Source organism: Coregonus lavaretus (genome assembly GCF_964263955.1).
Source record: "Coregonus lavaretus genome assembly, chromosome: 20".
In the NCBI taxonomy this organism is placed as follows: domain Eukaryota; kingdom Metazoa; phylum Chordata; class Actinopteri; order Salmoniformes; family Salmonidae; genus Coregonus; species Coregonus lavaretus.
This window is the reverse complement of record NC_140007.1, coordinates 18,969,027-18,994,668: the sequence shown is the minus strand read 5'-3', so window position 1 is coordinate 18,994,668 and position 25,642 is coordinate 18,969,027. Positions and strand designations below refer to the sequence as shown.

General features: G+C 44.9%; 1 protein-coding gene across 1 annotated transcript in view; it reads left to right on the top strand.

Annotated features, from left to right (window-relative positions):
• LOC311147419 (uncharacterized protein) overlaps nucleotides 1-21,544 on the top strand; it is a gene marked incomplete at its 5' end in the record, with an annotated part of 75,282 nt that extends 53,738 nt beyond the window's left edge. The window contains 12 exons of the mRNA XM_084184121.1: nucleotides 7,170-7,298; nucleotides 16,353-16,481; nucleotides 16,734-16,862; nucleotides 17,435-17,566; nucleotides 17,829-17,957; nucleotides 18,198-18,326; nucleotides 18,439-18,567; nucleotides 18,920-19,048; nucleotides 19,145-19,273; nucleotides 19,468-19,596; nucleotides 19,832-19,960; nucleotides 20,300-21,544. Of these exons, the coding sequence (XP_084040247.1) occupies nucleotides 7,170-7,298; nucleotides 16,353-16,481; nucleotides 16,734-16,862; nucleotides 17,435-17,566; nucleotides 17,829-17,957; nucleotides 18,198-18,326; nucleotides 18,439-18,567; nucleotides 18,920-19,048; nucleotides 19,145-19,273; nucleotides 19,468-19,596; nucleotides 19,832-19,960; nucleotides 20,300-20,376 (1,499 nt within the window). The 3' untranslated portion in view covers nucleotides 20,377-21,544. The remainder of the gene's footprint in view (nucleotides 1-7,169; nucleotides 7,299-16,352; nucleotides 16,482-16,733; nucleotides 16,863-17,434; nucleotides 17,567-17,828; nucleotides 17,958-18,197; nucleotides 18,327-18,438; nucleotides 18,568-18,919; nucleotides 19,049-19,144; nucleotides 19,274-19,467; nucleotides 19,597-19,831; nucleotides 19,961-20,299) is intronic.
• Nucleotides 21,545-25,642: the final 4,098 nt, after the last annotated feature.

Sequence of the window (25,642 nt, the reverse complement as noted above, 5' to 3'; positions counted from 1 at the left end):
ATGCCAAACCACACAAGTCTGTGACATGAAATAGTCTAACACCTCACAGGTGACAACTTAAGAGGGGCAAACTGCTCTTACCAGGATCCAATCTTCTCACCCTCCTCTTACATTTTAGCAGACGCTCTTATCCAGAGCGACTTACAGTTAGTGAGTGCATACATTTTCATACTGGCCCCCGTGGGAAACGAACCCACAACCCTGGCGTTGCAAGCGCCATGCTCTACCAACTGAGCTACAGGGGACTCATCTTTAATGTTGGCATTCAACCTCAGTGTTTGACTATAGAAGTTGCTTTCAGTGTATTGCTCGGATATGTACCAATATAGCTCTCTCATCATTGCCTCTTGTGCGTGACGTCTTCTTTCAACACTCAGTGATTTCAAGAGAGAAGCTACATATTGTCCAAATTGGTCATAAAGATCAGATAATGCAGTCTCCCGAGTGGCGCAGTGGTCTAAGGCACTGCAGATGCAGTGCTAGCTGTGCCACTAGAGATCCTGGTTCAAATCCAGGCTCTGTCGTAGCCGGCTGCGACCGGGAGACCCATGGGGCGGCGCACAATTGGCCCAGGGTAGGGGAGGGAATGGCCGGCAGGGATGTAGCTCAGTTGGTAGAACATGGTGTTTGCAACGCCAGGGTTGTGGGTTCGATTCCCATGGGGGGCCAGTATGAAAAATATAAAAATAATGTATGCACTAACTGTAAGTCGCTCTGGATAAGAGCATCTGTTAAATGTTATTTAAACATTTTTATCTAATACATCGAACATCTTCCTCCACAAGGCAGTTGAATCAATGACCTTGTCCTCCTGGAGTTTTATTTTGTTACATGGGGACTTGCTCACTTCTTCATGTTTAATGTTAAAGATATTCTGACCAGCCATGGCTAGGATAAATCGATGTTACAGCTTCTTCCCTGACACAGGTGGCTATTATTGGAAAGGTCAGACACATCCCTCTCAACAAATTCCACCCACCTTCGGAGGCGTTCAGGACTTTTTTCGGGAAGCGAAATAGTGTTGGCTTCGGTGTCTGACATCCAGAGAGGATGCACTTCTTTCCTGGCATTTTTTAGGCTACTGAATTTACTGTACTAGGGTACTCCGTGCACTTGGAGAGATGTACAGGGCATGTAGCAAGTTAACACTGGCCAAGCGACCAAAGCACAGAAAGGGAGGGGCTCAGTAGAACAGGCAACGCTGATGAAGCCTCTTCACCACATGTCAACAACTCTTCGACTTTCGCAGTTGAGTCTAAAAAACAGAAATTTGTCTCAAAACGACTGCTGTACACTTTGGAACTAGAAATGGAACATAACTATTGGTAGCACTTTCTTTTACTGTACAGAACTTACTGTGTAATTACCTAGAAATACATTTTAATAATGTGTAATGAATTAATAAGTGTTTCCATTAGGCTACTCACCATTGCATCCACTATGATTTGTGCCAGATGTTATTCCTGATATCTTGTGAACCAAGCCGACCTCAAGAGGTCCTGTGTAGTTATAAAGTAGAATGAGGAATCAAAGGCTGGCTGATCTGTTCGGTTTATTTGCTGACTAGAGCTAGTTACATGGTATGAAAGTCTCTAGATAGAATAAGTCCTAAATAGAAGTTTGAGTTCAACCTCATGGAAACTCCCCCTCCCATTGTATTGTATCTATGAGCACATTTCAAACAATGACAGCAATAATTGCTGTGGTGCTTACAAACACAAAAGGAAAGGTTGTGGTAGATGTGAGCCATCACAGGTCAGTTCACAGCTCTTACAATCTGACTATTTACAGTATGTTAATGTCTCAAAGAGCTATTTACATAATCAACTGGAAACTGGGTTCTCTTTATCTCTATCCCACTCTTCCCTTTCAATTCAATTCTATTCTATTTCAATTTAAGGGCTTTATTGGCATGGGAAACACATGTTAACATTGCCAAAGCAAGTGAAGTAGATAGTAAACAAAAGTGAAATAAACAATAAATATTAACAGTCAACATTACACTCAGAAGTTCCAAAAGAATAAAGACATTTCAAATGTTATATTATGTACAGTGGGGAAAAAAAGTATTTAGTCAGCCACCAATTGTGCAAGTTCTCCCACTTAAAAAGATGAGAGAGGCCTGTAATTTTCATCATAGGTACACGTCAACTATGACAGACAAATTGAGAAAAAAAAATCTAGAAAATCACATTGTAGGATTTTTAATGAATTTATTTGCAAATTATGGTGGAAAATAAGTATTTGGTCACCTACAAACAAGCAAGTTTTCTGGCTCTCACAGACCTGTAACTTCTTCTTTAAGAGGCTCCTCTGTCCTCCATTCGTTACCTGTATTAATGGCACCTGTTTGAAGTTGTTATCAGTATAAAAGACACCTGTCCACAACCTCAAACAGTCACACTCCAAACTCCACTATGGCCAAGACCAAAGAGCTGTCAAAGGACACCAGAAACAAAATTGTAGACCTGCACCAGGCTGGGAAGACTGAATCTGCAATAGGTAAGCAGCTTGGTTTGAAGAAATCAACTGTGGGAGCAATTATTAGGAAATGGAAGACATACAAGACCACTGATAATCTCCCTCGATCTGGGGCTCCACGCAAGATCTCACCCCGTGGGGTCAAAATGATCACAAGAACGGTGAGCAAAAATCCCAGAACCACACGGGGGGACCTAGTGAATGACCTGCAGAGAGCTGGGACCAAAGTAACAAAGCCTACCATCAGTAACACACTACGCCGCCAGGGACTCAAATCCTGCAGTGCGAGACGTGTCCCCCTGCTTAAGCCAGTTCATGTCCAGGCCCGTCTGAAGTTTGCTAGAGTGCATTTGGATGATCCAGAAGAGGATTGGGAGAATGTCATATGGTCAGATGAATCCAAAATATAACTTTTTGGTAAAAACTCAACTCGTCGTGTTTGGAGGACAAAGAATGCTTAGTTGCATCCAAAGAACACCATACCTACTGTGAAGCATGGGGGTGGAAACATCATGCTTTGGGGCTGTTTTTCTGCAAAGGGACCAGGACGACTGATCCGTGTAAAGGAAAGAATGAATGGGGCCATGTATCGTGAGATTTTGAGTGAAAACCTCCTTCCATCAGCAAGGGCATTGAAGATGAAACGTGGCTGGGTCTTTCAGCATGACAATGATCCCAAACACACCGCCCGGGCAACGAAGGAGTGGCTTCGTAAGAAGCATTTCAAGGTCCTGGAGTGGCCTAGCCAGTCTCCAGATCTCTACCCCATAGAAAATCTTTGGAGGGAGTTGAAAGTCCGTGTTGCCCAGTGACAGCCCCAAAACATCACTGCTCTAGAGGAGATATGCATGGAGGAATGGGCCAAAATACCAGCAACAGTGTGTGAAAACCTTGTGAAGACTTACAGAAAACGTTTGACCTGTGTCATTGCCAACAAAGGGTATATAACAAAGTATTGAGAAACTTTAGTTATTGACCAAATACTTATTTATTTTCCACCATAATTTGCAAATAAATTCATTAAAAATCCTACAATGTGATTTTCTGGAAAAAAAATGATCATAGTTGACGTGTACCTATGATGAAAATTACAGACCTCTCTCATCTTTTTAAGTGGGAGAACTTGCACAATTGGTGGCTGACTAAATGCTTTTCCCCCACTGTATTACATTTACATTTTAGTCATTTAGCAGACGCTCTTATCCAGAGCGACTTACAGGAGCAATTAGGGTTAAGTGCCTTGCTCAAGGGCACATCGACAGATTTTTCACCTAGTCGGCTCGGGGATTAGAACCAGCGACCTTTCGGTTACTGGCACTACGCTCTTAACCACTAAGCTACCTGCCGCCCCCAACACTGTATTACAACACTGTATATATACAGTGTTGTAACAATGTGCAAAATAAGTAAATGGGAAAATAAATAAACATAAATATGGATTGTATTTACAATGGTGTTTGTTCTTCACTGGTTGCCCTTTTCTTGTGGCAACATGTCACACATCTTGCTGCCGTGATGGCACACTGTGGTTTTTCACCCAGTAGATAAGGGAGTTTATCAAAATTGGGTTTGTTTTCAAATTCTTTGTGGATCTCTGTAATCTGAGGGAAATATGTGTCTCTAATATGGTCATACAGTTGGCAGGAGGTTAGGAAGTGCAGCTCAGTTTCCACCTCATTTTGTGGGCAGTCATAGCATGACATAGCATGTCTTCTCTTGAGAGCCAGGTCTGCCAGTCTGTACATAGTCAAAGCTTTCCTTAAGTTTGGGTCAGTCACAGTGGTCAGGTATTCTGCCACTGTGTACTCTCTGTTTAAAGCCAAATAGCATTCTAGTTTGCTCAGTTTTTTTGTTAATTCTTTCCAATGTGTCAAGTAATTCTCTTTTTGTTTTCTCATGATTTGGTTGGGTCTAATTGTGTTGTTGTTGTTGTACTGGGGCTCTGTTTGTGTTTGTGAACAGATCCCCAGGACCAGCTTACTTAGGGGACTCTTCTCCAAGTTCATATTTTATTATTATTATTAGTCATTTAGCAGACGCTCTTATCCAGAGCGACATACAGGAGCAATTAGGGCTAAGTGCCTTGCTCATGGGCACATCGACAGATTTTTCACCTAGTCGGCTCGGGGATTAGAACCAGCGACCTTTCGGATACTGGCACAAGGCTCTTAACCACTAAGCTACCTGCCAACTCTCTGTAGGTGATGGCTTTGTTATGGAAGGTTTGGGAATCGCTTCCTTTTAAGTGGTTATAGAATTTAACGGCTCTTTTCTGGATTTTGATCATTAGCGGGTATCGGCCTAATTCTGCTCTGCATGCATTATTTTGTGTTTTTCATGGACACAGAGGATATTTTTGCAGAATTCTGCATGCAGAGTCTCAATTTGGTGTTTGTCCCATTTTGTGAATTCTTGATTGGTGAGCGGACCCCAGACCTCACAACCATAAAGGGCAATGGGTTCTATAACTGATTCAAGTATTTTTAGCCAGATCCTAATTGGTATGTCAAATTGTATGTACCTTTTGATGGCATAGAAGGCCCTTCTTGCCTTGTCTCTCAGATCGTTCACAGCATTGTGGAAGTTACCTGTGGCGCTGATGTTTAGACCGAGGTATGTATAGTTTGTGTGCTCTAGGGCAACGGTGTCTAGATGGAATTTGTATTTGTGGTCCTGGCAACTGGACCTTTTTTGGAACACCACTATTTCTGTCTTACTGAGATTTACTGTCAGGGCCCAGGTCTGACAGAATCTGTGCAGAAGATCTAGGTGCTGCTGTAGACCCTCCTTGGTTGGTGACAGAAGCACCAGATCATCAGCAAACAGTAGACATTTTACTTCAGATTCTAGTAGGGTGAGGCCGGGTGCTGCAGACTGTTCAAGTGCCCTGGCCAATTCGTTGATATATATGTTGAAGAGAGTGGGGCTTAAACTGCATCCCTGTCTCACACCACGGCCCTGTGGAATGAAATGTGTGTGTTTTTTTTTTAACCGCACACTTGTTGTTTGTGTACATGGATTTTATAATGTCGTATGTTTTTTCCCCCAACCCCACTTCCATCAATTTGTATAGCAGACCCTCATGCCAAATTGAGTCAAAAGCTTTTTTTTAAATCAACAAAGCATGAGAAGACTTTGCCTTTGTTTTGGTTTGTTTGTCAATTAGGGTGTGCAGGGTGAATACGTGGTCTGTCGTACAGTAATTTGGTAAAAAGCCAATTTGACATTTGCTCAGTACATTGTTTTCACTGAGGAAATGAACTAGTCTGCTGTTAATGATAATGCAGAGGATTTTCCCAAGGTTGCTGTTGATGCATATCCCACGGTAGTTAATGGGGTCATATTTGTCTCCACTCTAGTGGATTGGGGTGATCAGTCCTTGGTTCCAAATATTGAGGAAGATGCCAGAGCTAAGGATGATGTTAAAGAGTTTAAGTATAGCCAATTGGAATTTGTGGTCTGTATATTTTATCATTTCATTGAGGATAACATCAAGACCACAGGCCTTTTTGGGTTGGAGGGTTTTTATTTTGTACTGTAGTTCATTCAATGTAATTGGAGAATCCAGTGGGTTCTGGTAGTCTTTAATAGTTGATTCTAAGATTTGCATTTGATCATGTATATTTTTTTGCTGTTTGTTCCTTGTTATAGGGCCAAAAAGATTGGAGAAGTGGTTTACCCATACATCTCCGTTTTGGATAGATAGCTCTTCGTGTTGTTGTTTGTTTAGTGTTTTCCAATTTTCTCAGAAGTGGTTAGAGTCTATGGATTCTTCAATTACATTGAGCTGATTTCTGACATGCTGTTCCTTCTTTTTCCGTAGTGTATTGTTTTAGTGATTCTTCATAGTGAAGGCGTAGGCTCAGGTTTTCTGGGTCTCTATGTTTTTGGTTGGATAGGTTTCTCAATTTCTTTCTTAGGTTTTTGCATTCTTCATCAAACCATTTGTCACTGTTGTTAATTTTCTTTGGTTTTCTGTTAGAGATTTTTAGATTTGATAGGGAAGCTGAGAGGTCAAATATACTGTTTGGGTTTTCTACTGCCAAGTTTACACCTTCACTATTACAGTGGAACGTTTTGTCCAGGAAGTTTTCTAAAAGGGATTGAATTTGTTGTTGCCTAATTGTTTTTTGGTAGGTTTCGACACTACTTTCCTTCCATCTATAGCATTTCTTAATATTATTCAGTTCCTTTGGCTTTGATGCCTCATGATTGAGTATTGCTCTGTTCAAGTAGACTGTAATTTTGCTGTGGTCTGATTGGGGTGTCAGTGGGATGACTGTGAACGCTCTGAGAGACTCTGGGTTGAGGTCAGTGATAAAGTAGTCTACAGTACTATTGCCAAGAGATGAGCTATAGGTGTACCTACCATAGGAGTCCCCTCGAAGCCTACCATTAACCATGTACATACCCAGTGTGCGACAGAGCTGCAAGAGTTGTGACCCGTTTTGGTTGGTTATGTTGTCATAGTTGTGCCTAGGGGGGCATATGGGGGAGGGAATGCTGTCACCTCCAGGTAGGTGTTTGTCCCCCTGTGTGCTGAGGGTGTCAGGTTCTTGTCCAGTTCTGACATTGACGTCACCACAGACTAGTACCTGGGTCTGGAAAGTATCTTTCTTTCTGTCTCTTTCTCCCTCTTTCTTTCCTTATCTTCCTCCATCCTCATGTCTCTCTCTCTCTATCCCCAGAGTGTGCCCATGGCTGGTTTGGGGCGGACTGTGCTCTGCCCTGTGAGTGTTTGAATGGTGGTGTGTGTGACCGTCGCATTGGAGAGTGCAGCTGTGGCCCGGGCTGGGTAGGACAGCACTGTCAGACAGGTAAGGAATAAGTATCCTAAACATATTACCTTAAAACCTGTACTTTCTTACACTCTGACCTGACTTACTGAGTGTATGTGTACGTGTGTGTATGTGTCTTGTCACTGTATGTGCATGTTTGTGTCTGAGCAGGAGTAGTAACAGATCACATCAAATCAAATTTTATTTGTCACATGCGCCGAATACAACAGTGAAATGCTTACTTACAAACCCTTAACCAACATTGCAGTTTTACGAAAGAATACCAAAAAATTGACAAAGAAATGATCAGTCTATAATTTTTATGGTAGGTTTATTTGAACAGTGAGAGACAGAATAACAACAAAAAAATCCAGAAAAACGCATGTCAAAAATGTTATAAATTGATTTGCATTTTTATGAGGGAAATAAGTATTTGACCCCTCTGCAAAACATGACTTAGTACTTGGTGGCAAAACCCTTGTTTTGTCCCACTCCTCTTTGCATATCTTCTCCAAGTCATTAAGGTTTCGAGGCTGACGTTTGGCAACTCGAACCTTCAGCTCCCTCCACAGATTTTCTATGAGATTAAGGTCTGGAGACTGGCTAGGCCACTCCAGGACCTTAATGTGCTTCTTCTTGAGCCACTCCTTTGTTGCCTTGCCATGTGTTTTGGGTCATTGTCATGCTGGAATACCCATCCACAACCCATTTTCAATGCCCTGGCTGAGGGAAGGGGGTTCTAACCCAAGATTTGACGGTACATGGCCCCGTCCATCGTCCCTTTGATGCGGTGAAGTTGTCCTGTCCCCTTAGCAGAAAAACACCCCCAAAGCATAATGTTTCCACCTCCATGTTTGACGGTGGGGATGGTGTTCTTGGGGTCATAGGCAGCATTCCTCCTCCTCCAAACACGGCGAGTTGAGTTGATGCCAAAGAGCTCCATTTTGGTCTCATCTGACCACAACACTTTCACCCAGTTCTTCTCTGAATCATTCAGATGTTCATTGGCAAACTTCAGACGGGCCTGTATATGTGCTTTCTTGAGCAGGGGGACCTTGCGGGCGCTGCAGGATTTCAGTCCTTCACGGCGTAGTGTGTTACCAATTGTTTTCTTGGTGACTATCGTCCCAGCTGCCTTGAGATCATTGACTAAATCCTCCCGTGTAGTTCTGGGCTGATTCCTCACCGTTCTCATGATCATTGCAACTCCACGAGGTGAGATCTTGCATGGAGCCCCAGGCCGAGGGAGATTGACAGTTATTTTGTGTTTCTTCCATTTGCGAATAATCGCACCAACTGTTGTCACCTTCTCACCAAGCTGCTTGGCGATGGTCTTGTAGCCCATTCCAGCCTTGTGTAGGTCTACACTCTTGTCCCTGACATCCTTGGAGAGCTTTTTGGTCTTGGCCATGGTGGAGAGTTTGGAATCTGATTGATTGATTGCTTCTGTGGACAGGTGTCTTTTATACAGGTAACAAGCTGAGATTAGGAGCACTCCCTTTAAGAGTGTGCTCCTAATCTCAGCTCGTTACCTGTATAAAAGACACCTGGGAGTCAGAAATCTTTCAGATTGAGAGGGGGTCAAATACTTATTTCCCTCATTAAAATACAAATCAATTTATAACATTTTTGACATGTGTTTTTCTGGATTTTTGTGTTGTTATTCTGTCTCTCACTGTTCAAATAAACCTACCAATAAAATTATAGACTGGTCATGTCTTTGTCAGTGGGCAAACGTACAAAATCAGCAGGGGATCAAATACTTTTGTAATATGTACATGTAGGTAGAGTTATTAAAGTGACTGTGCATAGATAATAAACAGAGAGTAGCAGCAGCGTAAAAGAGGGGGGGGGGGGGGGGGGGCAATGCAAATAGTCTGGGTAGCCATTTTATTAGATGTTCAGGAGTCTTATGGCTTGGGGGTAGAAGCTGTTTAGAAGCCTCTTGGACCTAGACTTGGCGCTCTGGTACCGCTTGCCGTGCGGTAGCAGAGAGAACAGTGTATGACTAGGGTGGCTGGAGTCTTTGACAATTTGTAGGGCCTTCCTCTGACACCGCCTGGTATAGAGGTCCTGGATGGCAGGAAGCTTGGCCCCAGTGATGTACTGGACCGTACGCACTACCCTCTGTAATGCCTTGCGGTCGGAGGCCAAGCAGTTGCCATACCAGGCAGTGATGCAACCAGTCAGGATGCTCTCGATGGTGCAGCTTAAGAACCTTTTGAGGATCTGAGGACCCATGCCAAATCTTTTCAGTCTCCTTAGGTTTTGTCGTGCCCTCTTCACGACTGTCTTGGTGTGCTTGGAACATGTTAGTTTGTTGGTGATGTGGACACCAAGGAACTTGAAGCTCTCAACCTGTTCCACTACAGCCTTGTCGATGAGAATGGGGGCGTGCTCGGTCCTCTTCTTTTTCCTGTAGTCCACAATCATCTGCTTTGTCTTGATCACGTTGAGGGAGAGGTTGTTGTCCTGGGGATTATGTAAACTAACTCTAATCAGCCTGGATTTTTTTGGAATTACTTCATCTAATAAAAGGAACATTTGATAAAACTTTATAAGCATCTCTGTTATTTAGCGCACCCTCAAGACTTCTCACTTTCTCATCTCAGAAAGATTCTATTGCCCTGCTAATCACCCATCAAGGGTGGATGGCTTCTTTTGTATTCATACTGGTTGGTTGACTCAATAGTTGGCCTCCAAACCATTTACATCTGGCCCACAGGTCAATTAGTCGTCTGGACTCCACAGAGTTCCTGCTTGCTGCTTTGTAGCCTATGTACTTTCACTCTCTCTGTAGTAGTGGGAGAAAAAATTTCTGGTTGCACAACATTTCAAAATGTTTTGAACATGGTGCTTACATACGGAACAGCAAGAGGAACTGCACCTACCTTCAGGCTATGCCAAACCCTACACCCCAACCCGAGCACTCAGGTCTCTTGACCCTCCCACCCCTACGGGAGGGTAGCTCCAGCTCAGCCCCGTCCAAGCTCTTCTCTGTCCTGGCACCCCAACTGTGGAACCAGCTTCCCCCTGAAGCTAAGTCCCTGCCCATCTTCCAAAAATCTCTGAAACCCTACCTCTTCAAAAAGTATCTTAAATAGTCCTGCTCCTCACCTCGATCCCCCCCCCCCCCCCCCACACACACACACCAAAAAAAACTTAACCTGCACTTGACCCCCCCCCCCCCCCCAACCCTTCTAGTGCTTGTGATATGTGGTTGTCCCACCTAGCTATCTTAAGATGAATGCACTAACTGTAAGTCGCTAAATGACTCAAATGTAAATGTAAAATGAAAGCAACTACTGTTTGTTACTGTTGAAGAAAGAGAGTCCCAGCTGTCTGTAGGTCCAAATAGATTTTTCCAAATGAATTAGCCTATGTGATATGTACAGTTAACAATGAGCACTCCTCCAACATTTGGTGCTGTGGTGCGACAGCAGAGCTGCCTATCGGCTAGACAGGTGGGGCGCCCACTACAGAACGCTTTTAGTCAGCGAGCAGCCACGCTCCTCCAGCGGGTGAGCCTCACACTGCCTAGTTGCCCTTCTCCCAACTGGTGGCACTACAGCTGCCCGTCGGAGCAAGCTGATGCTTATTTTATATACAGTACCAGTCAAAAGTTAGACAAGGGTTTTTCTTTATTTTTACTATTTTCTACATTGTAGAATAATACTGAAGACATCAAAACTATGAAATAACACATACGGAATCATGTAGTAACCAACAAAGTGTTAAACAAATCAAAATATATTGTTATATTTGAGATTCTTCAATCTAGCCACCCTTTGCTTTGATGACAGCTTTGCACACTCTTGGCATTCTCTCAACCAGCTTCACCTAGAATGCTTTTCCAACAGTCTTGAAGGAGTTCCCATATATGCTGAGCACTTGTTGGCTGCTTTTCCTTCACTCTGTGGTCCAACTCATCCCAAACAATCTCAATTGGGTTGAGGTCCAGTGATTGTGGAGGCCAGGTCATCTGATGCAGCACTCCATCACTCTCCTTCTTGGTCAAATAGCCCTTACACAGCCTGGAGGTGTGTTGGGTCATTGTTCTGTTGAAAAACAAATGATAGTCCCACTAAGCGCAAACCAGATGGAATGGCGTATCGCTGCAGAATGCTGTGGTAGCCATGCTGGTTAAGTGTGACTTGAATTCTAAATAAATCACAGACAGTGTCACCAGCAAAGCACCCCCACACCATAACACCTCCTCCTCCATGCTTCACAGTGGGTACCACACATGCAGAGCTCATCCGTTCACCTACTCTGCGTCTCACAAAGACACAGCGGTTGGAGCCAAAAATCTCAAATTTGGACTGATGAGACCAAAGGACAGATTTCCACCAGTCTAATGTCCATTGCTTGTGTTTCTTGGCCCAAGCAAGTCTCTTCTTCTTATTGGTGTCCTTTAGTAGTGGTTTCTTTGCAGCAATTCAACCATGAAGGCCTGATTCACGCAGTCTCCTCTGAACAGTTGATGTTGAGATGTGTCTGCTACTTGAACTCTGTGAAGCATTTATTCTGAGGCTGGTAACTCTAATGAACTTATCCTCTGCAGCAGAGGTAACTATGGGTCTTCCTTTCCTGTGGCGGTCCTCATGAGAGCTAGTTTCATCATAGCGCTTGATGGTTTTTGCGACTACACTTGAAGAAACGTTCAAAGTTCTTGAAATGTTCCAGATTGACTAACGTTCATGTCTTAAAGTAATGATGGACTGTCGTTTCTCTTTGCTTATTTGAGCTGTTCTTGCCATATAATAATAATAAGCCATTTAGCAGACGCTTCTATCCAAAGCGACTTACAGTCATGTGTGCATACATTTTTACGTATGGGCGGTCCCGGGGATCGAACCCACTACCCTGGCGTTACAAGCACCATGCTCTACCAATTGAGCTACAGAGGACCATAATATGGACAGGTTCTTTTACCAAATAGGGCTATCTTCTGAAACCCCCCCTACCTTGTCACAACACAACTGATTGGCTCAAACACAATAAGAAGGAAAGAAATTCCACAAATTAACTTTTAAGAAGGCACACCTGTTAATTGAAATGCATTCCAGGTGACTACCTCATGTCACTGAAGCTGAAGCTGGTTGAGTATCTGGAGCATCAGCAATTGTGGGTTCGATTAACTTTCTTCTGAAACTTGTCAGTCTATTCTTGTTCTGAGAAATGAAGGCTACTCCATGTGAGAAATTGCCAAGAAACTGAAGATCTCGTACAACGCTGTGTACTACTCCCTTCACAAACTGGCTCTAACCAGAATAGAAAGAGGAGTGGGAGGCCCCGGTGCACAACTGAGCAAGAGGACAAATACATTAGTGTCTAGTTTGAGAAACAGACACCTAACAGGTCCTCAACTGGCAGCTTCATTAAATAGTACCCGCAAAACACCAGTCTCAACATCAACAGTGAAAAGGCGACTCCGGGATGCTGACCTTCTAGGCAGAGTTGCAAAGAAAAAGCCATATCTCAGACTGGCCAATAAAAAGAAAAGATTAAGATGGGCAGTCTGAGATATGTCTTTTTCTTTGCAACTCTGCCTAGAAGGTCAGCATCCCGGAGTTGCCTTTTTACTGTTGACGTTGTATTTCTGATCAATTTGATGTTATTTTAATGGATCAAAAAATTGCTTTTCTTTTGAAAACAAGGACATTTCTAAGTGACCCCAAACTTTTGAACGGTAGTGTATATTTTCATATAGTTCCAAAATACACTGAACAAGAATATAATTGCAACATGCAACAATTTCTACGATTTTACTGAGTTACGCTATTCCAAACAAGAGTCCTACATTACATTTTTTGTTAACTTTATTCAGTTTATTATAATGGGAAATTGGAAATCTAGTAAAGAGGAATATACCTAAGTAACTAACTACTTATTACATTTTTTTGAAGGATTGCACAACAGGTTGAAAGAGTTCTGGAGCAGCCCCCGCAATAAAACAGGACATCAGTGTTCTGGAATCAGTCAATGCCGCACTGAAGCCTTTGGCCAACTTCACTGATGTCCTATCTGGGAAGACCTATGTGACAGTGTCGTCAGTTAAGCCCATTCTACAACTTTTAACGTGGAACATTTTCACTCCAAACCCCCACAACTCCAAGCTCACAAGAAATATGAAAACGAGAGATGGGCAGTGTATTGCAGCACAAGTACAGTGCACCGTAACTACAGGGACTTTAGTCAAAGGCCTCCCTTCTCGACCCCCGGTACAAAGGCAGGAGGAGAGATTGCTTGGGGGCCACGAAAGAAACCCTAGGCCTACTTTGGGAGATGTTGGAACTGGGGGCAGTACGCAGAGTCGGCGCCAGTGGTGCCGCTGCCACTACAGCTGGAGACTGGGATGGCTGTGCACCTCCCCCAGCTAAAAATAGGAATCTAGGGTATCTTATTAAGAAGGAAATGGGCCCTCTAAGCTTCCCTCCGCCACCATGATGATGCGCTATTTGAAAGAGGAGGTACTGGATGCATCAGATAACCCTTTTGTCATGGTGGCGGGATAACCACTCTTGCTTTCCTTTCTTGGCTCAACTTGCAAATAAGTATATGTGCATTTGTGCAACCAGCACTGCGCCCAAGAGAGTGTTCAACACAGCAGGGAACATCTCTGTCCAGTCTTCACTGAACCCAGATAAAGTAAACATTCTGGAGTTTCTTGCTTGGAACCTCAAGGAGGAGGAAGACTTAAAAGCTTACAGCCTAACTTTGGTGTGTGCTATAGGCCTACTATAGCAGACTAGCCTAAAAATAGACAATGGCTTTGTGAGTACATGGCACATCTTTGCTTTTTACAATTTGTTTATGAGAGATAATAGGCCCTATTGCCTTTTTTTATAGCTTAAACTTTGAGTGCAACAGCCTACCATAGCCCTATTTTTGCTTTTTCATTCAACAATTTGTTTATAAGAAGAAATGTAGCATTTCTTTAAATCTATGTTTTGAAAGGTTTAGGGCTGTATTTATGGCAGTCTCTTGCTCTGTTTTTTGTTGTTGTCTATACTAAAGCCTAAGTACAGGTACTTGTTGTTGCAATGCTAATGTCTTTATATCATCCCAGTAAAAACGTACACCTTTGGCCGACATATCAAATTCTTTAGGTAATATTTCGTTTGGAGAGCGTTTGCACATTGGGAAGACGTCGCCGAGACATCAGAATAGAATGTTCTAAATACATCTGCAAGACGTCTTGCCAATAGGCAAACTATGCCTAAACTGCATCATCCCGAAGTATCCTCTATACATCGTGCCTATGTTGTGCAGACATACAGTTGAAGTCGGAAGTTTACATACACCTTAGCCAAATACATTTAAACTCTGTTTTTTCAGTTCTACCCACACATTTTCTATAGGATTGAGGTCAGGGCTTTGTGATGGCCACTCCAATACCTTGACTTTGTTGTCCTTAAGCCATTTTGCCACAACTTTGGAAGTATGCTTGGGGTCATTGTCCATTTGGAAGACCCATTTGCGACCAAGCTTTAACTTCCTGACTGATGTCTTGAGATGTTGCTTCAATATATATACATAATTTTCCTTCCTCATGATGCCATCTATTTTGTGAAGTGCACCAGTCCCTCCTGCAGCAAAGCACCCCCACAGCATGATGCTGCCACCCCCATGCTTCACGGTTGGGATGGTGTTCTTCGGCTTGCAAGATACCCCCTTTTTCCTCCAAACATAACAATGGTCATTATGGCCAAACAGTTCTATTTTTGTTTCATCAGACCAGAGGACATTTCTCCAAAAAGTACGATCTTTGTCCCCATGTGCAGTTGCAAACCGTAGACTGGCTTTTTTATGGCGGTTTTGGAGCAGTGGCTTCTTCCTTGCTGAGTGGCCTTTCAGGTTATGTCGATATAGGACTCGTTTTATTGTGGATATAGATACTTTTGTACCCGTTTCCTCCAGCATCTTCACAAGGTCCTTTGCTGTTGTTTTGGGAATGATTTGCACTTTTCGCACCAAAGTACGTTCATCTCTAGGAGACAGAACACGTCTCCTTCCTGAGCGGTATGACGGCTGCGTGGTGTTTATACTTGCGTACTATTGTTTGTACATATGAACGTGGTACCTTCAGGTGTTTGGAAATTGCTCCCAAGGATGAACCAGACTTGTGGAGGTCTACAATTTTTTTTCTGAGGTCTTGGCTGATTTCTTTTGATTTTCCCATGATGTCAAGCAAAGAGGCACTGAGTTTGAAGGTAGGCCTTGAAATACATCCACAGGTACACCTCCAATTGACTCCAATGATGTCAATTAGCCTATCAGAAGCTTCTAAAGCCATGACATAATTTTCTGGAATTTTCCAAGCTGTTTAAAGGCACAGTCAACTGACCCACTGGAATTGTGATACAGTGAATTATAAGTGAAATAATCTGTCTGTAAACAATTGTTGGAAAAATGACTTGTGTCATGCACAAAGTAGATTTCCTAACCGACTTGCCAAGACTATAGTTTGTTAACAAGACATTTTTGGAGTGGTTGAAAAATGAGTTTGAATGACTCCAACCTAAGTGTATGTAAACTTCCGACTTCAACTGTATGTGTGCTATCTGTACATTGCTTTCTGGTGCTTTTGGTTTTTTAAATAAAAAAAATAAAAAAATGTAAAACATTGGATGTGTTTGTGTATGCTTAATCACAACAGCAACAACAACAGCGTAATAGGGCTCCCGAGTGGCGCAGTGGTCTAAGGCACTGGATCTCAGTGCTTGAGGCGTCACTACAGACCCCCTGGTTTGATTCCAGGCTGTATCACAACCGGCCGTGATTGTGAGTCCCATAGGGCAGCGCACAATTGGCACAGCGTCGTCCGGGTTTGGCCGGTGTAGGCTGTCATTGTAAATAAGAATTTGTTCTTAACTGACTTGCCTAGTTAAATAAAGGTAAAAAATATATAGATAATCTTTGATAATGGTGATGGTGGTAGTAGCCTATAGAAGGCTTTTGTCTCCAAGCCAAGGGTAGGAGTTCCGTCTAGCGGTTGAATATGAGAAGCAGTAGTGCACAGGAGAATAAGCACTTTGACAGCAGTTATTAAACATGTTTTTGTCTTTTGTGCACTTGTGTCCTAAACAGCGTGTGGGGCTGGCCTGTTTGGCCCAGGGTGTGAGGAGCAGTGTCAATGTAACCATGGGGCTGTGTGTGACCATGTCAGCGGAGTGTGTGTGTGTCCTCCTGGCTGGAGGGGACCCAAGTGTGACCGAGGTAAGGCCTGAGTGCTGATCTATGATCAGTGTTGCCTTTTAGATCATAATGAATAAGATTACATGGACAGGGGATACCTGATCATACATCAGCAAACCTACTCTGAGGCGCTTTATGAATACAGGTCATGATATATAGTAAAATATTAATGTATAGTAACTATTTATTACAAGGACCTGTATATACTGTAAATCACAACAGACTGTATGCATTGCCTTAATTGAACATATGTAATTTCCACATTCACCACAGCCTGTTTACCTGGCTCCTATGGGAAGGACTGTCTGAGCTACTGTAACTGTCCCCACGGCACTTCCTGTAACCATGTGTCCGGCAAATGTGGCTGTCCCCCTGGATTCACTGGCAATGGCTGTGAGCAAAGTGAGTGACTTGGGAAAGCTGAAGGATAGTGTATTGTACTGTTTTTCTTGTTTTGTGTTGCATTGTGCTTAACAAAATAACAGACTCTGCAATGACACATGCAATGATTGAAAATCAGCTGTTTAGCATCCTGACAAGTTAGCATTAGTTTGGTGATAGATTGTGGTGTGTCATAGTGTATTAAGTGCCTGTAGAGGGAGCTATAGTCTAGCCTAGAAGCTAGAGCCAGAGGGATAGGAGAATAGAGTCACGGAGAACAGAATTCTATTGCCATATTTGAATAATCCAGAAATGTATCCGTGGTTCCTTGAGGTAAGCACAGATCTAGTATGCTTTCACCATCACCAATCCAACCATTGCAGATCTATGATAACCTCAAGGAAAGTAGGAAGGAAGGATGCATTTCTGAAGTATTCGAACAGGGCCTATGAGGTAGATATGCATTGTATGTAATGGTGGTGCTGATTGAAACGGCAGTAAATATACGTATTGTTTTCTTATTACTTCTACGGTAGGCATACTGTACCTTTGTTGTATGGGGTTGACGTGTGTGTTTTGTGTTTGTCTACCAGTATGCCAACCTGGCACGTATGGGCTGAACTGTAACCAGGTGTGCCAGTGCTCTGGCACCAACCAGCTGTGTCACCCTGTCACCGGCCTCTGCGTCTGTGCCCCGGGTTACCATGGCAACAACTGTGATCAAGGCAAGCACCCCACACACATACACAGACAGGCACACACTTCCTTAACCAATGTCACAAAGGAATTCCACTGTTAAAAATGTGTTAGCTTACAATAGTCATAGTTAGGTTCAGGAATTTTTCCACAATGTGACCTGATCAGGAAGAACTCTTGGCCCTAGTTATGACATCACCTGATCAGAAAAAAACGTTTCTCTTACCAGTAGGAAATGTTCTAACCATAATAACTACCACAACTAAGTCCTGTGTATGTTTGCCTTGATAGAGTGTGACATGGGACGGTATGGCCCAAACTGTGAACGCCTGTGCCAGTGTCTGAATGCCGGCGTGTGCCAGACCACCACGGGCACCTGTCAGTGCCCATCGGGGTACATCGGAGCAGACTGCAACACCAGTGAGTGCGAACGTGTGCCAGGGGAATGGGCTTATCCATAGGCTACTGACAGAAGGAGGGGGAGATTACATTTTCATATAATACATTGATATTTACAGAGTATTTAGTTGTAAATGGTAATTGCATAATTATATAAAAAATATATTTTAATTTATTTTTGATCCTATAACACAAGCAGTACCATATAACATTTGGTATGGTCTCCTCTCTTTCCCCTATCTTTTCCTCTGGTTCTACCAGCATGCCTGTCAGGGCGCTATGGGCAGGACTGTGCCAGGGTGGCGCTGTGTGGTGAAGGGGCACAGAGTGACCCAGAGACAGGCAGGTGTGTGTGCAAGGCTGGCCAGCGGGGAGAAGACTGCAGACAGGGTAAAATACACACATATTTCAGTTTATTCTTGCTCCACAATGAGTGTCATCAATGTAATAATCCACCCAGTCAAGGTTTATCGACAGTATGGTATGTGTTTGTGTGTGTCAGGTTGTGCCCAGGGCTGGTATGGGGAAGACTGTGGCCAGCACTGTAACTGCAGTAACGGTGGTGTGTGTGAACTCGTCTCTGGAGGCTGTACCTGCGGACTAGGCTGGACCGGACCCAGCTGTGATACAGGTGACCTGACTATACATACTATTTTAATTCTTTCAATGACTTTGCGCATTTGCTTTAGCCAGCCTGGAGTGCAAGGTAGGTGATGTTTGCAAAGACATTTATATTGGTTCAATTGGATGAGGCAAGCTCAATCAAGCACATACACAGTATTTAAATTATTTCAAATAGTATTTAAACCCAGGTCGTGACAACCATGTCAACAACTCACATTTCCCATACTCCTCATTGTGTTGTTTTGTGAATTGATGTGAAGACTCCATTTGAGTGCCCCTGATATCATGAGCCCATGACACCATTCCATTGCATACCCATGACAAGGTGTTGTGTGTGTTTCTGTTGCTTGGTCATGCAGAGTGCCCATCAGGGAGTTACGGGGCCAACTGCAAACTGCGGTGTGATTGTCATAACAACGGGACATGTGACAGAGTGACGGGAGAGTGCCGGTGTGACCCGGGATACTATGGTCACCTGTGTGAACACGGTGAGGCAGGGCCATTCAGTCTGTCTGATGTTCTGTTGTTCTTATGGTCTGTTTGATGTTCTAAAGTTCTACTATTCTGTCTGATGTTCTGTCTAGCTTGCCCTGCTGGTTTCCATGGCCACCGCTGTCAACACCAGTGTAAGTGCCGAGGCCTCGCCCCCTGTGACCCAAGCACAGGGCACTGTCTCTGCCCTCCTGGTTACCATGGATACCGCTGTGAGAAAGGTGAAAAGCGTGTTTAACAATCAGAAATAAGGATTATGCTGAGATTTATTAGATACCATTGCTGATAAAGTGGGAATGTTACATGCCCCAGTCATAGTCTTTTACCTACAATGCTGAAGGATGGGGACTACTTTCCATTCTCATATCCATGTGTGCCCTGAATGCTACACCCCCCCTCTCATTCCCTGTCACAGAGTGTGAGCAGCATCGTTTCGGGGTGAACTGCAACCAGTCATGTGACTGTGAGGGGGACACCCCATGTGACCCCATGACCGGCCACTGTCTGTGCCCCCCAGGGAAGATGGGAATGCGCTGTGACACAAGTAGTTGTTTGCTTCTTTTTATTTATCTAATATCTAAGTAGTGTGATTTATCAACATTTTTCAAACAACTATGGGGCGACTCCTAACTTCCACTTAAGTCAAATGTTCACTTAGTCTCCCATTAACATCAATGAAGTTAGACTTAAAGTCAATGTAAGGATTCAACCATGCCTAACAACACTATAATCTAAAAGTGTTGTCGCACTTCTTGCGTCCCTGTCTGGGTTGTGTCCAGATTGTCCAGTGAACCTCTACGGCCCGGACTGTTCTGAGAGCTGTGAGTGTAGGAACGGGGCGCGGTGTGATCCACGGAACGGCCGCTGCACCTGTCTACAGGGCTGGATAGGACCCACCTGTCAGGAAGGTACGTGTATTAATAAGGTGACGGGACAGAGCAGGCACAGTATTATGGGCACTATAGTACATTCTACACTAAGAACTGCATGACTAGGAGAAATATCCCACTGATTAAGGTGCTACACAATAACACACATGTACAGAGACATTTAAGATCAAATAAAATAAAACTCGAAACACACTTTACAATAAAAATAAAGGAGATAAAAAGCAAGCAGGAGGCAATAGAATATATGAATAAAAGAACATAAATAAAAAGTATAACATGATAGTGAAAGCTGTTTTATAGGAATTCAATCTAAAACAAATAATGCTCTCTCTTCTCTCTCTGTCTTCTCATCTGCAGGAGGGTCCTCACGTCTCCACAGCCGTCCCAACAGAAATGAAGAAAATAATCACTCACACTCTCCTGTTCCAGTATAGCACCCCCTACTGACTGACCCCCAGCTGGGGTTTACAGGTCACCTCTAGAGGCCACAGCGCTCCAAACTGAACTGACACACTCTCAAAACAATAGACTGTTTATACAGAGATGGGAGTGCAATGGCTGGGACTTGATGAACTAAATATCAGTAGGTGTCACCAGAGAATTTGTACCGAGACCGTCTATTGGTGTCAGAGCCGGGACCTATGAACTGGAGATGCCATTTATGGAGAGTTGTCTAATCGCAGACATTGAGACAATGGAGTTCACATAACACATTACATCATAGGATTGACTCTGCTACACGTCACGCTACGGGGTTGACTCTGCTACACTTTGCGTGACAGGGTTGACTCTTATATACTTTTTGTTACGAGGTTGACTATCCTACTCTTCAAGTTACGGGGTTGACGCTTATACACTTTACGTGACGGGGTTGACTCTTCTATACCTTTCGTTACGAGGTTGACTATCCTACACTTCACGCTATGGGGTTGACTCTGCTACACTTTGCGTGACTGGGTTGACTCTTCTATACTTTTTGTTACGGGGTTGACTCTGCTACACTTCATGTTATACGGTTGACTCTCAAAGGTACTTAAGAGTTACCAGACACTGGGACACTTTTTCTTGCTTGCCCTGTATAAGAGGACATTTCATTGCGTGTACGTTGTGTGTATGTAAATGTGTTCACGTCTACAATACAATTATGTTGTACTTATACTCTCACGATATGGTAGTACCTCATTGGAAGGAGGTTTTCACATGGAGGATATTTGCATTACGTTGACAGAATTTGTTGTACTTTGGAGTAATATCATTGAAGTTGTAGTGCTGCTTATTGGCTTCTCCAAAAACAATAGGCTACACACACATGATCCATTTGTTCTCTTTGCTGCCACCATTGCACTATACAGACTCCTATGACACAGTTGATTTAAAAATAAGAAACAATTCAGGATAATGTTGATCTGAATGAAATGTTCTACAGTATTTAGAAAATTAGTACCCAGTGATGATGAAGTGCACAGTCATGCACACAGGTCAATAGGCTTTAGTCCATATGCCTTAATCTACATGTTGTATACTGTATGAAGTAAGTTACAGTTCCTCAGCGAAATGGAGGGAAAAGTGCTGCGGTTTTCAATAAAGCAATTTTCGGATTGTATTATGTGTGCTGCAAAATATAACTCAAACCAGAAGTAAAGCTTTAGACTGCATTTAAAGAGGAATTCCACAGCTTTTCAAGCTCATATTCATAATCTCATGCAGTCTAAGAGCAAATGCCCTTAGACTGCATTTGTTCCATATAGAGCCAGGGATAGCAGAGGGGAGTCATGTACAACTACTCTACAGATGCTATACATTTACTTAGCCTGATCCCAGATCTGTATGTACATTAGCAAACTCCTCTGACTGTATGTATGGTGTGGGAGCAGTAATCAGAAGAGTTTGCTAAAGCACATACAGGTATGGGATGAGGATAAAATTGACCATCTATATAGAAAATATTTAAGTGTGTCTATAGAGATGATAATCTTGGTCATCGCCAGCCAGTGTGATCAAACTGCATAGTCAAGGTGTTCTTCATTCCTCCCTGCAGAAGCCTCTGTCACCATCTTCTGGTGGCTCTCCACATTACATATCTGTCCGGTTTCCAAAAAGAGCTACAGCAACTATACACCAAGTCAACATGAATTCTTAGAATTGATTGCCAGCCTACACTGGAAGGGCAAAATATATTTTAGCCTACATTCCTAGCTTAGATATGTTCAACGGACATGCAGGACCACAGACAATGTGTAGATTAGCACTCCTACTCTGAGACTCTTTGTGAATTCAGATTCTGTGATGGTTTCTTAACTGGTAGTCCTCAAAGGTGAAATTGCATCGAATCGAATGAGGGCGGGGTGCTGCTAGTAGGCCTATTCTACAGGGTTGGGGTCAATTCCATTCCAATTCTCAATGCTTTTCAATTAGGAAAATGTGGAATTGGAATACCGTTTACATTCTGAATTGACTGGAATTTAAATGAAAGTGACCTTGCTATTCTACTATTATTCCCTCAATATGACCTCATACTCAAAAGACGACAACAGTGCAAAAATAACTAATGACAATTATTTTTTAAATGTAGAAACAGAGTATAATTTTTTACATTTGATTAAGTGGTTTCAATTGAATATTAACAAGCAGTATAACTTTAGAACAGGCAAGAGAGTTATTCAGGTCTAGATTGTATAGAATGTAAGGTCAGGTATGTTTTCGCTGCATTCAAATTCAATAGAATTTAGTTACAAACAGAAAGAAAGACATCAAACATACTGACCACATGATGGTGTCTTGAGACCAACAGATGTTAGGACACCGCAACTATGGAGACACGCATCACCTTCATGGCTTTCAGTGAGTAGGAGCTACCTTTCCAGGGATACCGACTTCAGACGAGTCCCAAGACGCTTGTGGAGGTCGTAGAGCAAAACGGAGAACACCATCGTGTTTGTGAGAGTCTCATCTTTTCATGAAGGGATCCGATCAGACGATTTCGTGAGAAGACCGATTTCTCATGGTCTAACGCACACAAACACACACTAAATTGTGACACAGGTTTTTACTTGTTCTGTGTGAAATACTGAAGGTGACATTTCTATAGAAAATTCTCTCATTCCATTCCCAAATTGACCTAGCTATGTCACCTCTCTTTTTCAAACTAAAGGTGGTTGACATACTGTCAAGGAAGTAGGATCTTCCTGATCATCTCACTAACAGTAAAACAGTTCTATATTCCTAAGAAACATTCCTAAAAACATTCTGGAGTGGACAGCTCTGGCTCCGGAGTGGAGCAGCTGACCGGAGCTGGATCAGGCACCGGTGGAGCGGACTGCTCTGGCTCCGGACTGGAGCTGCTGACTGGTGCCGGACCAGGCACCGGTGGAACGGGCACGGGCCGTGCCGGACTGGGAACATGCACCACTGGCTTGGTGCGAGGAGCAGGAACAGGCCGGGCCGGACTGGCGACACGCACCACTGGATTGGGGCTCTTCTCTCTTGCTCCCCGACCACCCCGTTAGCCCCCCCCCCAACATTTTCTTGGGGCTGCTTCTCGGGCCTCCTCCTCGGCCGGCTTCCGTGTTGCCATTGCTCCTCTCCTGCCTGGGCTTCGCCCAGGGTCCTTTTCCCGAAAATATCTCCTCCCATGACCACCAATTGCCCACCTGTGACATGGCTACTCTCTCCGCCTGGGCACGCTGCTTGGTCCTCATTTGGTGGGATCTTCTGTCACGTTCGTTCATAGGACGGGTCAGACCCAGGCGCAGCGTGATATGCATACATGTTTATTTTAACGAATAAACACAACGTCAAAACAATAAACCAACGATACGTGATGTCCTAAGGTACACACAACAAACCTCACACGGAACAAGATCCCACAACACCTTATTGCCAATAGGCTGCCTAAGTATGCTCCCCAATCAGAGACAACGAGCGACAGCTGCCTCTGATTGGGAAACACACCCGGCCAAACATAGATCTAGACATACTAGATAGAAAACATAGAACTACACAACATAGAAAATCACACCCTGACTCAACAAATAAGAGTCGCCAAATAAGAGTCGCCAGAGTCAGGGCGTGACAGTACCCCCCCCTTCCCCCCAAAGGTGCGGACTCTGACCGCACAACCTTTACTTAACAGGGTAGGGGCCGGGTGGGCATTCCGCCTCGGAGGCGGATCCGGCTCCGGGCGTGACAACCACCTATTCTCCGCCTCCCTATTGCGCCCCTGGTCTGATCTGGACCTCGGCGCGCTGCTTCCCCTCTCCTTCCTCCCACTATACTCCAAGCCCTGTCTGGACCCTGGTGTGGGAGACACCGAACCTGGAGAGGGGCTGACGTCTGGGTCTGGACTGGAGCCGCTGACCGGAGCTGGACCGGGCACCGGTGGAGTGGACTACTCAGGCTCCGGACTGGAGCCGCTGACCGGAGCTGGACTTGGCACCGGTGGAGCGGACTGCTCTAGCTCCGGAGTGGAGCCGCTGACCGGATCTGGACTTGACCCCGGTGGAGCGGACTGCTCTGGCTCCGGAGTGGAGCCGCTGACCGGAGCTGGATCAGGCACCGGTGGAGCGGACTGCTCTGGCTCCGGAGTGGAGCCGCTGACCGGAGCTGGACTGGTCCCCGGTGGAGTGGACAGCTCTGGCTCCGGAGTGGAGCAGCTGACCGGAGCTGGATCAGGCACCGGTGGAGCAGACTGCTCTGGCTCCGGACTGGAGCAGCTGACCGGAGCTGGATCAGGCACCGGTGGAGCGGACTGCTCTGGCTCCGGACTGGAGCTGCTGACTGGTGCCGGACCAGGCACCGGTGGAACGGGCACGGGCCGTGCCGGACTGGACACACTCACCACTGGTCTGGTGCGAGGAGCAGGCACGGGCCGAACCGGACTAGGAACATGCACCACTGGCTTGGTGCGAGGAGCAGGAACAGGCCGGGCCGGACTGGCGACACGCACCACTGGCTTGGTGCGAGGAGCGGGAACAGGCCGGGCCGGACTGGCGACGCGCACCACTGGCTTGGTGCGAGGAGCAGGAACAGGCTGGGCCGGGCTGGGAACACGCACCACTGGTTTGGTGCGAGGAGCAGGAACAGGCTGGGCCGGGCTGGCGACGCGCACCACTGGCTTGGTGCGAGGAGCAGGACAGGCCGGACCGGGCTGGCGACGCGCACCACTGGCTTGGTGCGAGGAGCAGGAACAGGCCGGGCCGGGCTGGTGACGCGCACCACTGGCTTGGTGCGAGGAGCAGGAACAGGCCGGGCCGGGCTGGGAACACGCACCACTGGCTTGGTGCGAGGAGCAGGAACAGGCCGGGCCGGGCTGGGAACACGCACCACTGGTTTGGTGCGAGGAGCAGGAACAGGTCGGACCGGGCTGGCGACGCGCACCACTGTCTTGGTGCGAGGAGCAGGAATAGGTCAGGCCGTACTGGGAACACGTACCACTGGCTTAGTGCGGGGAGCAGGAACGGGCCGGACCGGACTGGCGACGCGCACCACTGGCTTGGTGCGAGGAGCAGGAACGGGTCGGGCTGTACTGGGAACACACACCACTGGCTTAGTGCGGGAAGCAGGAACGGGCCGGACCGGACTGGCGACACGCACCACTTCCTTGGTGCGAGTAGCGGGACTGGGTTCCTTTATTAACCCCCGCTCCTTCTGTTGCCTAACCAGCTCCTCTCGCCGTGCCTCTACACTTTCCTTCTCCCTTTT